General features: G+C 52.1%; 1 protein-coding gene across 2 annotated transcripts in view; it reads left to right on the top strand.

Moving 5' to 3' along the window:
- The window catches only part of LOC123993306 (putative methyltransferase NSUN7), a 48,039-nt gene extending 32,309 nt beyond the window's left edge, over nt 1-15,730 (top strand). For both annotated transcript variants that reach the window (XM_046295317.1, XM_046295318.1), the window contains 2 exons: nt 14,364-14,640; nt 14,818-15,730. In XM_046295317.1, coding sequence (XP_046151273.1) covers nt 14,364-14,640; nt 14,818-15,290 — 750 coding nt within the window. In that variant the 3' untranslated portion in view covers nt 15,291-15,730. The remainder of the gene's footprint in view (nt 1-14,363; nt 14,641-14,817) is intronic.
- The last annotated feature ends 3 nt before the right edge of the window (nt 15,731-15,733 follow it).

Below are 15,733 nucleotides of genomic sequence, written 5' to 3'. Positions count from 1 at the left end.
TGACAGTGCTGAATAAAAACAGTGCTGAATAAAAACAGTGCTGACAGTGCTGAATAAAAACAGTGTTGACAGTGCTGAATAAAAAGTGTTGACAGTGCTGAATAAAAACAGTGCTGAATAAAAACAGTGCTGAATAAAAACAGTGCTGAATAAAAACAGTGCTGAATAAAAACAGTGCTGACAGTGCTGAATAAAAAGTGTTGACAGTGCTGAATAAAAACAGTGTTGACAGTGCTGAGTAAAAACAGTGCTGAATAAAAACAGTGCTGAATACAAACAGTGTTGACAGTGCTGAATAAATACAGTGTTGACAGTGCTGAGTAAAAACAGTTCTGAGTAAAAACAGTTCTGAGTAAAAACAGTGCTGAATAAAAACAGTGCTGAATAAAAACAGTGTTGACAGTGCTGAATAAAAACAGTGTTGACAGTGCTGAGTAAAACAGTGCTGAGTAAAAACAGTGCTGAATAAAACAGTGTTGACAGTGCTGAATAAAAACAGTGTTGACAGTGCTGAATAAAAAGTGTTGACAGTGCTGAATAAAAAGTGTTGACAGTGCTGAATAAAAACAGTGTTGACAGTGCTGAATAAAAAAAGTGCTGACAGTGCTGAGTAAAAACAGTGCTGAGTAAAAACAGTGCTGAATAAAAACCGTGCTGAATAAAAACAGTGCTGAATAAAAACCATGTTGACAGTGCAGAATAAAAACAGTGTTGACAGTGCTGAATAAAAACAGTGCTGACAGTGCTGAATAAAAACAGTGCTGACAGTGATGAATAAAAACAGTGCTCAATAAAAACAGTGCTGAATAAAAACCATGTTGACAGTGCAGAATAAAAACAGTGTTAACAGTGCAGAATAAAAACAGTGTTGACTGACAGTGCGGAATAAAAACAGTGTTGACTGACAGTGCGGAATAAAAACAGTGCTGAATAAAAACAGTGTTGGCAGTACTGAATAAAAACAGTGCTGAATAAAAACAGTGTTGACAGTGCAGAATAAAAACTGTGACAGTGCAGAATAAAAACTGTGACAGTGCAGAATAAAAACTGTGCTGACAGTGCAGAATAAAAACTGTGCTGACAGTGCAGAATAAAAACTGTGCTGACAGTGCAGAATAAAAACTGTGCTGACAGTGCAGAATAAAAACTGTGCTGACAGTGCAGAATAAAAACTGTGCTGACAGTGCAGAATAAAACAGTGCTGACAGTGCAGAATAAAACTGTGCTGACAGTGCAGGATAAAAACTGTGCTGACAATGCAGGATAAAAACTGTGCTGACAATGCAGGATAAAAACTGTGCTGACAGTGCAGAATAAAAACTGTGCTGACAATGCAGGATAAAAACTGTGCTGACAGTGCAGAATAAAAACAGTGTTGACAGTGCAGAATAAAAACAGTGTTGACAGTGCAGAATAAAAACAGTGTTGACAATGCAGGATAAAAACAGGATTGACTGCAGAATAAAAACAGTGTTGACAGTGCAGAATAAAAACAGTGTTGACAATGCAGAATTAAAACAAGGTTGACAGTGCTGAATAAAATCTCACTCATAATAAACAGCAGCTCTTTGCTGTATTCTATGACAGTCTCTCCCTGGTCATGGTTTTAAAAATTATGAAATCTTTCGTAGACTAGTGTGCTGTGGGCTCGTTGAAGCTGTAGGAATGATGATTTGAGCTATCCGATTGGCCAGTGCGGTAGGCACACTTGATGTAGCCACAGCTCTCCTGGTCCACCGGGTAGGCAGAGTTTGTTCCTTCAGACAACTTATATGACTCAAAATGGGCACAATTTGCCTACCTGGCACGCAGGACTTCTGAATCAAGTGCACCTACTGCCAACAGCTTAGAATGAATTTTAAAACATTAGAAAGGATAACAAGGCTTTATCGAAATGTCTGGTAATCGACTTGGAATGCCTTGGCGATCGACCGGTTGGTGTCCACTGAGCTAGACTGTGTATTCCCCTCTGACAATACCCAATGTGCTGTTTGTCAAACAGTGTAACTATCCCACCACTATCATCAGCAATATGACCAGTGTCCTCAGCCATCTGAGCCACTGGGAGAAATGTATTTAGCTCAGAACACATCCCTCTGCTCCTAGAATGCATTGAGTGGACTCTTCCGAGCCTCTATAGACACGGGGAAAGTCCAGTCTCAGTGCTGAACACTTCGGGGTTGATTTTTATCGCTACTGTCTGTATACGAGGCTATACCTGTTTTGGCTGCAGACTTGTTTGTTTATGAGTAACCTCCCCGGGGGTCTCGATGTACTCCTCCCTCCTCCCCCTTACCCGATCCCCCGAGGAACTCCCCCGTCCTCCACATACATTCATCTGGCCACAGAAATAGCACCTCACAGCTGAGAGAGAGAGACATAGATGGGGGGGGGGGGGGGGGGGAGAAACCTTGAGAGAGGTCTAAGAACGAATGCGACAATATGGAGGGAGGACATTTAAGGACCATTCAGATAAGAGGTGGGTTGAGAAAGGCAGCCTGCTTCATGTGAGAAAAATACACAGAAAAGAGAACGTGCTTGTCATCTCTTGTGAGTTTGGAGGTTTACAAAGTTTAGAACATTTTGGATGTTTTGACGGGTGGAAAGGAGGCTGAAGGGGAAGGGGAAGGGGGTGGAGAAGGAAGTGGAGAGGTGAGAGGAGGTGAAGGGGAGAGGTGAAGTGAGGTGAAGGGGAGAGGGGGTGAGGTGAAGGGGAGAGGAGGTGAGGTGGAGGGGAGAGGTGAGGTGAAGGGGAGAGGAGGTGAGGTGAAGGTGAGGTGGAGGGGAGAGGTGAGGTGAAGGGGAGAGGGGGTGAGGTGAAGGTGCGATGAGGGGAAGGGGAGAGGAGAGGAGGTGAAGTGAAGGTGGGATGAGGGGAAGGGGAGAGGAGGTGAAGGGGAGATGAGGGGAAGGGGAGAGGAGGTGAAGGGGCGAAGAGGTAAGGGGAGAGGAGGTGAGGTGAAGGGGAGAGGAGGTGAGGTGAAGGGGAGAGGAGGTGAAGGGGAAAGGATGTGAGGTGGAGGGGAGAGGAGGTGAAGGGGAGAGGATGTGAGGTGAAGGGGAGAGGAGGTGAAGGGGAGAGGAGGTGAAGGGGAGAGGAGGTTAGGTGAAGGGGAGAGGTTAGGTGAAGGGGAGAGGAGGTGAGGTGAAGGGGAGAGGAAGTGAATGGGAGAGGAGGTGAGGTGAAGGGGAGAGGGGGTGAAGGGGAGAGGGGGTGGGGTGAAGGGGAGAGGAGGTGAAGGGGAGAGGTGGTGAAGGGGAGAGGGGGTGGGGTGAAGGGGAGAGGAGGTGAGGTGAAGGGGAGAGGAGGTGAGGTGAAGGGGAGAGGAGGTGAAGGGGTGAGGTGAAGGGGAGAGGAGGTGAGGTGATGGGGAGGGGAGGTGAGAGAATGGGGAGGGGAGGTGAGGTGATGGGGAGAGGAGAGGAGGTGATGGGGAGAGGAGAGGAGGTGATGGGGAGAGGAGAGGAGGTGAGGTGAAGGGGAGAGGAGGTTAGGTGAAGGGGAGAGGTTAGGTGAAGGGGAGAGGAGGTTAGGTGAAGGGGAGAGGTTAGGTGAAGGGGAGAGGAGGTGAGGTAAAGGGGAGAGGAAGTGAATGGGAGAGGAGGTGAGGTGAAGGGGAGAGGGGTGAAGGGGAGAGGGGGTGAAGGGGAGAGGTGGTGAAGGGGAGAGGGGGTGGGGTGAAGGGGAGAGGAGGTGAGGTGAAGGGGAGAGGAGGTGAGGTGAAGGGGAGAGGAGGTGAAGGGGTGAGGTGAAGGGGAGAGGAGGTGAGGTGATGGGGAGGGAGGTGAGAGAATGGGGAGGGGAGGTGAGGTGATGGGGAGAGGAGAGGAGGTGATGGGGAGAGGAGAGGAGGTGAGGTGAAGGGGAGAGGAGGTTAGGTGAAGGGGAGAGGTTAGGTGAAGGGGAGAGGAGGTTAGGTGAAGGGGAGAGGAGGTGAGGTGAAGGGGAGAGGAGGTGAGGTGAAGGGGAGAGGAGAGAAGGTGAAGGGGAGAGGAGGGGAGAGGGGGTGGGTGAGGAGGTGAAGGGGAGAGGAGGTGAGGAGAAGGGGAGAGGAAGTGAGGTGAAGGGGAGAGGAGGTGAGGTGAAGGGGAGAGGAGGTGAGGTGAAGGGGTGAGGTGAAGGGGAGAGGAGGTGAGGTGAAGGGGAGGAGGAGAGAAGGTGAAGGGGAGAGGAGGGGAGAGGGGGTGGGTGAGGAGGTGAAGGGGAGAGGAGGTGAGGAGAAGGGGAGAGGAAGTGAGGTGAAGGGGAGAGGAGGTGAGGTGAAGGGGAGAGGAGGTGAGGTGAAGGGGTGAGGTGAAGGGGAGAGGAGGTGAGGTGAAGGGGAGAGGAGAGAAGGTGAAGGGGAGAGGAGAGAAGGTGAAGGGGAGAGAAGGTGAAGGGGAGAGGAGGTGGAGGGGAGAGGAGGTGAAGGGGAGAGGGGGTGGGTGAAGGGGAGGTGAGGTGAAGGGGAGAGGAGGTGAGGTAAAGGGGAGAGGCTCGGTGAAGGGGAGAGGAGGTGAGGTGAAGGGGAGAGGAGGTGAGGTGAGGTGAAGGGGAGAGGAGGTGAGGTGAGGTGAAGGGGAGAGGAGGTGAGATGAAGGGGAGAGGAGGTGAGGTGAAGGGGAGAGGAGGTGGAGGGGAGAGGAGGTGAGGTGAAGGGGAGAGGAGAGAAGGTGAAGGGGAGAGGAGGTGGAGGGGAGAGGGGGTGGGTGAAGGGGAGAGGAGGTAAAGGGGAGAGGAGGTGAGGGGAAGGGGAGAGGAGATGAGGTGAGGGGAAGGGGAGAGGAGGCTCGGTGAAGGGGAGAGGGTCGGTGAAGGGGAGAGGAGGTGAGGGGGAGAGGTGAGGTGAAGGGGAGAGGAGGTGAGGTGAAGGGGAGAGGAGTTGAGGTAAAGGGGAGAGGAGGTGAGGGGGAGAGGAGGTGAGGTAAAGGGGAGAGGTTAGGTGAAGGGAAGAGGGGGTGAGGTGAAGGGGAGAGGTTAGGTGAAGAGGAGAGGAGGTGAGGTAAAGGGGAGAGGAGGTGAGGTGAAGGGGAGAGGAGGTGAGGTGAAGGGGAGAGGAGGTGAGGTGAAGGGGAGAGGAGGTTAGGTGAAGGGGAGAGGAGGTGAGGTGAAGGGGAGAGGTTAGGTGAAGGGGAGAGGAGGTGAGGTAAAGGGGAGAGGTGGTGAGGTAAAGGGGAGAGGTGAGGTGAAGGGGAGAGGTTAGATGAAGGGGAGAGGTGGTGAGGTGAAGGGGAGAGGAGGTGAGGTGAAGGGGAGAGGAGGTGAAGGGGAGAGGGGGTGGGGTGAAGGGGAGTGGAGTGGAGGTGAGGTGAAGGGGAGAGGGGGTGGGGTGAAGGGGAGAGGGGGGTGGGGTGAAGGGGAGTGGAGGTGAGGTGAAGGGGAGAGGGGGTGGGGTGAAGGGGAGAGGAGGTGAGGTGAAGGGGAGAGGAGGTGAGGTGATGGGGAGAGGAGGTGAGGTGATGGGGAGAGGAGGTGAGGTGAAGGGGAGAGGAGGTGAGGTAATGGGGAGAGGAGAGGAGGTGAGGTGAAGGGGAGAGGAGGTGAGGTGAAGGGGAGAGGAGGTGGAGGGGAGAGGGGGTGGGTGGAGGGGAGAGGGGGTGGGTGAAGGGGAGAGGAGGCTCGGTGAAGGGGAGAGGAGGCTCGGTGAAGGGGAGAGGAGGTGAGGTGAAGGGGAGAGGCTCGGTGAAGGGGAGAGGAGGTGAGGTGAAGGGGAGAGGGGGTGGGGTGAAGGGGAGAGGAGGTGAGGTGAAGGGGAGAGGAGGTGAAGGGGTGAGGTGAAGGGGAGAGGAGGTGAGGTGATGGGGAGGGGAGGTGAGAGAATGGGGAGGGGAGGTGAGGTGATGGGGAGAGGAGAGGAGGTGATGGGGAGAGGAGAGGAGGTGAGGTGAAGGGGAGAGGAGGTTAGGTGAAGGGGAGAGGTTAGGTGAAGGGGAGAGGAGGTTAGGTGAAGGGGAGAGGTTAGGTGAAGGGGAGAGGAGGTGAGGTGAAGGGGAGAGGAGAGAAGGTGAAGGGGAGAGGAGGTGGAGGGGAGAGGGGGTGGGTGAGGAGGTGAAGGGGAGAGGAGGTGAGGTGAAGGGGAGAGGAGGTGAGGTGAAGGGGAGAGGAGGTGAGGTGAAGGGGTGAGGTGAAGGGGTGAGGTGAAGGGGAGAGGAGGTGAGGTGAAGGGGAGAGGAGAGAAGGTGAAGGGGAGAGGAGAGAAGGTGAAGGGGAGAGGAGAGAAGGTGAAGGGGAGAGGAGGTGGAGGGGAGAGGAGGTGAAGGGGAGAGGGGGTGGGTGAAGGGGAGGTGAGGTGAAGGGGAGAGGAGGCTCGGTAAAGGGGAGAGGCTCGGTGAAGGGGAGAGGAGGTGAGGTGAAGGGGAGAGGAGGTGAGGTGAGGTGAAGGGGAGAGGAGGTGAGGTGAAGGGGAGAGGAGGTGAGGTGAAGGGGAGAGGAGGTGGAGGGGAGAGGAGGTGAGGTGAAGGGGAGAGGAGAGAAGGTGAAGGGGAGAGGAGGTGGAGGGGAGAGGGGGTGGGTGAAGGGGAGAGGAGGTAAAGGGGAGAGGAGGTGAGGGGAAGGGGAGAGGAGGTGAGGGGAAGGGGAGAGGAGGCTCGGTGAAGGGGAGAGGGTCGGTGAAGGGGAGAGGAGGTGAGGGGGAGAGGTGAGGTGAAGGGGAGAGGAGGTGAGGTGAAGGGGAGAGGAGTTGAGGTAAAGGGGAGAGGAGGTGAGGGGGAGAGGAGGTGAGGTAAAGGGGAGAGGTTAGGTGAAGGGAAGAGGAGGTGAGGTGAAGGGGAGAGGTTAGGTGAAGAGGAGAGGAGGTGAGGTAAAGGGGAGAGGAGGTGAGGTAAAGGGGAGAGGTGAGGTGAAGGGGAGAGGTTAGATGAAGGGGAGAGGTGGTTAGATGAAGGGGAGAGGTGGTGAGGTGAAGGGGAGAGGAGGTGAGGTGAAGGGGAGAGGAGGTGAGGTGAAGGGGAGAGGAGGTGAGGTGAAGGGGAGAGGAGGTGAGGTGAAGGGGAGAGGAGGTGAGGTGAAGAGGAGAGGAGGTTAGGTGAAGGGGAGAGGAGGTGAGGTGAAGGGGAGAGGTTAGGTGAAGGGGAGAGGAGGTGAGGTAAAGGGGAGAGGTGGTGAGGTAAAGGGGAGAGGTGAGGTGAAGGGGAGAGGTTAGATGAAGGGGAGAGGTGGTGAGGTGAAGGGGAGAGGAGGTGAGGTGAAGGGGAGAGGAGGTGAAGGGGAGAGGGGGTGGGGTGAAGGGGAGTGGAGTGGAGGTGAGGTGAAGGGGAGAGGGGGTGGGGTGAAGGGGAGAGGGGTGGGGTGAAGGGGAGTGGAGGTGAGGTGAAGGGGAGAGGGGTGGGGTGAAGGGGAGAGGAGGTGAGGTGAAGGGGAGAGGAGGTGAGGTGATGGGGAGAGGAGGTGAGGTGATGGGGAGAGGAGGTGAGGTGAAGGGGAGAGGAGATGAGGTGATGGGGAGAGGAGAGGAGGTGAGGTGAAGGGGAGAGGAGGTGAGGTGATGAGGAGAGGAGGTGAAGGGGAGAGGAGGTGATGAGGAGAGGAGGTGAGGTGAAGGGGAGAGGAGAGAAGGTGAAGGGGAGAGGAGATGGAGGGGAGAGGGGGTGGGTGGGAGGGGAGAGGGGGTGGGTGAAGGGGAGAGGAGGCTCGGTGAAGGGGAGAGGAGGTGAGGTGAGGGGGAGAGAGGTGAGGTGAAGGGGAGAGGAGGTGAGGTGAAGGGGAGAGGAGGTGAAGGGGAGAGGAGGTGAGGTAAAGGGTAGAGAAGGTGAGGTGAAGGGGAGAGGAGGTGAAGGGGGAGGGGGTGGGGTGAAGGGGAGAGGAGGTGAGGTAAAGGGGAGAGGAAGTGAATGGGAGAGGAGGTGAGGTGAAGGGGAGAGGAGGTGAGGTGAAGGGGAGAGAAGGTGAGGTGAAGGGGAGAGGAGGTGAAGGGGGAGGGGGTGGGGTGAAGGGGGAGGGGGTGGGGTGAAGGGGAGAGGAGGTGAGGTGAAGGGGAGGTGAGGTGAAGGGGAGAGGGGGTGAAGGGGAGAGGAGGTGAGGTGAAGGGGAGAGGAGGTGAGGTGAAGGGGAGAGGAGGTGGGGTGAAGGGGAGAGTTAAGACAGTTTGAATGAGAGACAGGGAGTAAGCAGAAAGCTGACATCATGGCCTCTGTGTGTGTGACAGAGGGGAAGGCATAGCTGCAGTTGAGATCAGGTGAAACTGAGAGCAGAGAAGGTGACAGGTTCTAGGCCATACCTCTGAGAGAAGGAAGGAAAGAGGGGGAGCGAGAGGAGAGAGGGGGAGAATGGAGAGAACTGAAAGCTAGAAGAAGTGTTGGGGCACAGAAATAGGCGACAGGACTTCTTTCCATCTACTACCTGAGATAGAGTGCGGAGTGAGGGAAGAGGTAGAAGGAGAGAAGAGAGTAAAAGAGACAGTGAGAAAGAGGAAGATCTGAAGGTGAAAAGATCAGCATTGAGGTCATGAAGACAGACATGTAAAGCCTTGAAGGTAGAGCTGGAGAGGAGGAGGAGAGGAGAACGAAGGAAAGTATCAGAGGAAGCAGACAAGCCTGAGAAAAGGTGACCGGAACGAGAGGTTGAGAGGAGGAAGAAGGGAGATGAAAGAAGAGGGTTGCCAGGCACTGCCTGGAGGTTTTCATCCAGAGAACCCTATGGAAGAGAATGTGTATGTTGATATCTGCTTACTTCAGTTCAATGCTGTCATCATTTTTGGGGGGAATTCAGCTCAATGCTGTCATATTTTCCCAGAGTATTATGGTGATTGACTTGGTTGTCTATGTTGATGTGGAAGAGTGGAGATGTCTTTCTCTCTCTGTTCTCCTCAGTCTCTCGTCTATTTTCTCTCTCTCCCTTTCCCTCAATGCTGTTCCCGTCTTCTTCTTTCACATCAATGTCAACCGAACTCATTCTTTTTTGTTTTAGGTTCTCTCTCTCATGTAGTCTCTCATGCAATGTCGATCTATCTCACACTAACCACTCTCACAGATTCCTTTCTCCCTCGTTCTCGCGTTTGCAGTTTCTCTCCATCCCACTCTCTCCTGCAGTTTCTCTCCCCTCTCTCTCTCTCTCTCTCTCTCTCTGTGTGTAGGTGGGTCTGAAGTGAGACTTCAGTCACCGCAGCTGTGCTGTACTTTACTGGGCTTTAGATGCTAAGTGTGGTGCAGTGAGAAATGATGATGGGGAAGCCACTTTCACAGAGCCACAGCCGATGTACCGCTAGTCTAGCTTCCTGCCTGCCCACCTAGCTTGCTGCTTGGCTGCTTACGGAGCCGCGGTCGGCCAAACAGGCCCCTATAATCCAAATTCCCAAGCATGGCCACATTAAGGATATTTCTCCACATGATGAAACCTGCTCTACTCTACTGTTTACGACACACTGGGTTATCAAGCAATTTTCTCCCTCTCTCTTTCTCTCTCTCAGGGTGCGACAAGAGTTCTCTCTCTCTCTCTTTCCCTCCGTCCTTCACAGCGTCTGTTCATCCCCCCTGTCAGCCATCACATTTATACCTCCACAGACGGATGAAAAGATCATCAAATGGCTATAATAGCACCTCAAAACGGGCTTCTTTCCACCCCTAATAAACTCAGCTAATCAAAAGTTATTGTGGCACTCTGAGAAGCGCCGTAAAAATAGCAATTAGATAAGTGTGGGAAGGCAGTTTCACCGGGAGCGGGCGTCAGGTTGGACCCGGTGAAATCATTTTATGAGGTTTTCATACAAGAACAGCTAGGGACCATAAACTCGGTGTTGGGGCTCAAATCAAATCAAATGTTGTTGGTCACATACGCGTGGCTAGCAGATGTTAATGCGAGTGTAGAGAAATGCTCGTGCTTCTAGTTCCAACAGTGCCGTAATATCCAACAAGTAACCTAACAATTCCCCAACAACTCCTAATTCACACAAATCTAAAGGGGTGAATGAGAATATGTACATGTAAGTATATGGATGAGCGATGGCCGAGCGCTATAGACAAGGTGCAGTGGATGGTATAAAAGACAGTATATACATGTGACTTGAGTAATGTAGGATAGGTAAACATTATTAAAGTGGCATTATTTCAAGTGACTAGTGATCCATCACAGCGTTGACTGTGATGTGTCTGGACTCCTGCAGTGGGACTGTCCACATCACAGATTTGCAGCGCTCTTTAAATGTCCCCATATCGAGAGACGGTTAGAGTCTTTTCATACACAGGCATAATTTAGAATCACGTGCGTGTTTGTCTTAGCTTGTAAGTAGGCAAGTAGAGTTGCACAGTAGAGGTGGGAGTTTATATTTTTCCTGGTTATCAGAGGTGCGGCGAGAATGGCATAACTGGGACAAACAGTTTGTGGTACGGTGAATGTACTTGTTTAGGATCTACACCTCCGTTCAAAAGTTTGGGGTCACTTAGAAATGTCCTTGTTTTTAAAATAACATCCAATTGATCAGAAATACAGCGTAGGCATTGTTAATGTTGTAAATGACTATTGTAGCTGGAAACGGCAGATTTTTGAATGGAATATCTACATAGGCGTACATTGCCCATTATCAGCAACCATCACTTCTGTGTTCCAATGGCACGTTGTGTTAGCTAATCCAAGTTTATCATTTTAAAAGGCTAATTGATCATTAGAAAACCATTTTGTAATTATGTTAGCACAGCTGAAAACTGTTGTCCTGATTAAAGAAGCAATACAACTGGCCTTCCTTAGACTAGTTGAGTATCTGGAGCATCAGCATTTGTGGGTTCAATTACAGGCTCAAAATGGCCAGAAACAAAGTAATTTCTTATAAAACTCATTAGTCTATTCTTGTTCTGAGAAATGAAGGTTATTACATGCGAGAAATTGCCAAGAAACTGAAGATCTCGTACAACTCTGTGTACTATTCCCTTCACAGAACAGCACAAACTGTCGCTAACCACAATAGAAAGAGGAGGGGGATGCCCCGTTGCACAACTGAGAAAGAGGACAAGTACATTAGAGTGTCTAGTTTGAGAAACAGACGCCTCACAAGTCCTCAACTGGTTCTTTTGCCCATCTTAATTGTTTATTTTTATTGGTCAGTCTCAGATATGCCTTTTTCTTTGCAACTCTGCCTAGAAGACCAGCATTGAGTTGCCTCTTCACTGTTGAGGTTGAGACTGGTGTTTTGTGCTTTTCTTTCAAAAACAAGGCCATTTCTAAGTGACACCAAACTTTTGAATGGTAGAGTATGTTGTGTATGGTGGTGGTTGTGGTTTGTCGCTACACACAAGTTTGACAGTGTGCCCAGGTAGAGAGGATGATTTAAGAGGCTTGAACAGAAGTGAGGGGGGATGGGGTGGATGTGAGATTTAAAGGGATGAGGAGGGAGAGAAGAGAGGGAGGTAAAGGAGGAGAGAGGGAGGGAGAGTATCTGTTGAATAATTCAGCGCCCCCTGTCTTTGTGAGTTAGCATCAACACAGTCTGTGCAACCCCAAAAGACCCTCCCGTACACATCTGCAAAACAACTCAAATGTACACACACACACACACACACACACACACACACACACACACACACACACACACACACACACACACACACACACACACACACACACACACACACACACACACACACACACACACACACACACACACACACACACACACACACACACACTCAAATACACCACACACCCTTCCTTTCTCTCAGTAAGTGTGAATTATTCAGATGGTGGGGAGAGGAGAGCTGTGTGGGTTGGTGCTGTGACAGCAGGTGACCCTGCAGCAGGAAGAAAGGACATGGTGCCTCCCTCTCCTCTCTGCTCTCTTCTCTGATCTGCTCTCTTCTCCTCTGCTCTGCTCTTTCTGTCTTCTTCTCTGCTCTCCTCTGCTCTCCTCTGCTATCCTCTTGCTATCTCCTCCTCTCTTCTCCTCTGCTCTCTTGCTATCTCCTCCTCTCTTCTCCTCTGCTCTCCTCTCTTTTCTGCTCTCTTCTCCTCTGCTCTCCTCTCTTCTCCTCTCCTCTCTTCTCCTCTGCTCTCTTCTCCTCTCTTCTCTGCTCTGCTCTCCTCTTGCTATCTTCTCTGCTCTCCTCTTGCTATCTTCTCTGCTCTCTTCTCCTCTGCTCTCCTCTTGCTGTCTTGACCTCTGCTCTCTTCTCCTCTGCTCTGCTCTTGCTGTCTTCTCCTCTGCTCTCCTCTTTCTGTCTTCTTCTCTGCTCTCCTCTGCTCTCCTCTGCTATCCTCTTGCTATCTCCTCCTCTCTTCTCCTCTGCTCTCCTCTGCTCTCTTGCTATCTCCTCCTCTCTTCTCCTCTGCTCTCCTCTCTTTTCTGCTCTCTTCTCCTCTGCTCTCCTCTTGCTGTCTTGACCTCTGCTCTCTTCTCCTCTGCTCTCCTCTTGCTCTCTTCTCTGCTCTCCTCTCCTCTGCTCTCTTCCTCTGCTCTCCTCTTCTCTGCTCTCCTCTTGCTCTCTCCTCTCCTCTCCTCTCCTCTCCTCTCCTCTCCTCTCCTCTCCTCTCCTCTCCTCTCCTCTCCTCTCCTCTCCTCTCCTCTCCTCTCCTCTCCTCTCCTCTCCTCTCCTCTCCTCTCCTCTCCTCTCCTCTCCTCTCCTCTCCTCTCCTCTCCTCTTGCTATCCTCTCCTCTCCTCTTACTGCCTTCTCTCCTCTTGTTGTCTTCTCTCCTCTTGCTATCTTCTCCTCTCCTCTGCTCTCCTCATCTCCTCTTGCTGCCTGCTCTCCTCTCCTCTCCTCCTCCTCTCCTCTCCTCTCACTGCCTTCTCTCCTCTTGCTGCCTTCTCTCCTCTTGCTGTCTATCTCCTTTTGCAGAGCAGAGAAGATTGCAGAGAGGAGAGGGAGGCACCATGTCCTTTCTTCCTGCTTCAGGGTCACCTGCTGTCTCTCCTCTGCTCTTCTCTGCTCTGCTCTCTTCTCCTCTCCCCTGCTCTCTTCTCTCCTCTCCTCTGCTCTTCTCTGCTCTCTCCTCTCCTCTGCTCTCCTCTGCTCTGCTCTCTTCTCCTCTCCCCTGCTCTCTTCTCTCCTCTCCTCTGCTCTTCTCTGCTCTCTCCTCTCCTCTGCTCTCCTCTGCTCTGCTCTCTTCTCCTCTCCCCTGCTCTCTTCTCTCCTCTCCTCTGTTCTTCTCTGCTCTCTCCTCTCCTCTGCTCTCCTCTGCTCTGCTCTCTTCTCCTCTCCTCTGCTCTCTTCTCCTCTCCTCTGCTCTCTTCTCCTCCTCTCTTTTCCTCTCCTCTGCTCTCCTCTCTTCTCCTCTCCTCTGCTCTCGTCTCTCCTCTGCTCTCGTCTCCTCTGCTCTCCTCTCTTCTCCTCTGCTCTCTTCTCCTCTCCTCTGCTCTCTTCTCTGCTCTCTTCTCCGCTCTCTTCTCCTCTGCTCTCTTCTCCTCTCCTCTCCTCTGCTCTCTTCTCCTCTCCTCTGCTCTCTTCTCCTCTCCTCTCTTCTCCGCTCTCCTCTCCTCTGCTCTCTCCTCCGCTCTCTTCTCCTCTGCTCTCTCCTCTGCTCTCTTCTCCTCTCTTCTCCTCTGCTCTCTTCTCCTCTCCTCTGCTCTCTTCTCCTCTCCTCTGCTCTCTTCTCCTCTCCTCTGCTCTCTTCTCCTCTCCTCTGCTCTCTCCTCTGCTCTCTTCTCCTCTCTTCTCCTCTGCTCTCTTCTCCTCTCCTCTGCTCTCTTCTCCTCTCCTCCGCTCTCTTCTCCTCTGCTCTCTCCTCTGCTCTCTTCTCCTCTCCTCTCCTCTGCTCTCTTCTCCTCTCCTCTCCTCTGCTCTCTTCTCCTCTCCTCTCTTCTCCGCTCTCCTCTCCTCTGCTCTCTCCTCCGCTCTCTTCTCCTCTGCTCTCTCCTCTCCTCTTTTCTCCGCTCTCCTCTCCTCTGCTCTCTCCTCCGCTCTCTTCTCCTCTGCTCTCTTCTCTGCTCTCTTCTTCTCTGCTCTCTTCTCCTCTGCTCTCTTCTCCTCTCCTCTGCTCTCTTCTCTGCTCTCCCCTGCTCTCTTCTCCTCTGCTCTTCTCCTCTGCTCTCCTCTCCTCCGCTCTCTTCTCCTCTGCTCTCTTCTCTGCTCTCTTCTTCTCTGCTCTCGTCTCCTCTGCTCTCTTCTCCTCTCCTCTGCTCTCTTCTCTGCTCTCCCCTGCTCTCTTCTCCTCTGCTCTCTTCTCCTCTGCTCTGCTCCTCTGCTCTCTTCTCCTCTGCTCTCTTCTCTGCTCTCTTCTCCTCTCTTCTGCTCTGCTCCTTTGCTCTCTTCTCTGCTCTCTTCTCTGCTCTCTTCTCCTCTCCTCTCCTCTCTTCTCTGCTCTCCTCTCTGCTCTCATAAAACACTCATCTTTACATTGCATAGACTCTGTTCGCATTAAAAAGTACTGTATATCCAACCTCTTTTGCCGTAAAATGATCACATGGTTTAAACTTGTTCCAGTATCTCCTCCTTACTCTCTCCATGTTCCTTTCCTGACAGCCCGACCTGGAAGAGATCGAGTCTGCACAGGAAGTGCTTGCCAGGGCAGCAGCCACGGGCCTATTGGACGGGATCGATTCCAACAATCCAACCAGGAAGGAGAGGCGTGGCCGACAGACCCACCAGGCACCAATCAGTCACGCCCGCTCAGCTCATACACGCCCACACGCCACCGCCAGCAGCCAATCCAGAGTCATGGAGTTCCTTAACCGTGAGACCAAGGGTAGTAGCTCCGCCACTATGGTGGGGTCGACCAATGGAGGTCTGTCGCAACGAGGTCAGTTCATTTACACACACAGTTTCACTCCTAACACATGCATACTCAAATGCTCTTTGTGTCGTACTAGTCCAAAGGCCCTCAAGCTATCTCACTCTCTCTTCTCCATCTCTTCCTTTCGCCTCATTCCTCTCTCACACTCCACAATCCCCCTCTTCCTCTTTCTCTGTCCTCTAGGTAAAGCCAAGCCTGCTCGCCGACGCCCTCCCAAGCCCTCCCTCTCCAACAGTACCTCCTACACCTCCCCTTACTCCGCCGCTAACCCCGCCTCCAGCCTCTCCAGGAAGAATCAGACCTGCCTCATCAACACTGCAGCCGCATACAACAACCGCCACTCACCTACCGCCACAGACCCCAACCCCCCTGCTGCCCCTCTCACCACAGCCCCCTTCACGCCCCTGGTCCACCCTGGCCCCCCTAAGGGACGTCAGGAGGTGCTGCGCCCCGTGGCCCTCACCCTGCCCCCGGTCCTGTTCCCTGGGTACTCCCCCCGGCCAGACAGATACGGAACCTCCCTCCGCCCCCAGAGGTCCAACCCCACCCTGCCTTACTACCAGTGGAAGACCTCACCCCCCCAGGTGCCCCTGATCAAGTCCTCTGGTAGTGTCAACGAAAAGCCTGTCGTCAAACACCCTCGCCCCTGGCTCTGACACGGCACACAGGACAATACTTCAGGCAAATACACCCTCAAATACTGAAGACAAAAAACACACTACCATACACTAAAATATAGAATACATGTTACACACACACATATATATACATATATATATATATATACATACACACACACACATATATATATATATATATATACACATACACATATATACACACATATGCAAGTTACATTCACACACAGTGTCCATAGTGCTGTCACTAGTATAGTTTTAAAGCAAAAACAATAAAGCACCTTTAAAGTCATTTCACTTTAATACTTTTCGTATGTGTCATAAAACAAGTATGCCATAGTCTCAAGTATACAGTAATTGTATATTTTTACAGTAGTGCCAATTACCAAATATGTGATTTCATGACTTCAATGACTTGACCCATTACCTGAGAAAATAAACCTGCACTTTCAAGACCTTCC

Source organism: Oncorhynchus gorbuscha, linkage group LG13 (genome assembly GCF_021184085.1).
Source record: "Oncorhynchus gorbuscha isolate QuinsamMale2020 ecotype Even-year linkage group LG13, OgorEven_v1.0, whole genome shotgun sequence".
Taxonomy (NCBI): Eukaryota; Metazoa; Chordata; class Actinopteri; order Salmoniformes; family Salmonidae; genus Oncorhynchus; species Oncorhynchus gorbuscha.
The sequence above is the reverse complement of the archived record's forward strand: the minus strand, read 5'-3'. Positions and strand labels throughout refer to the sequence as shown.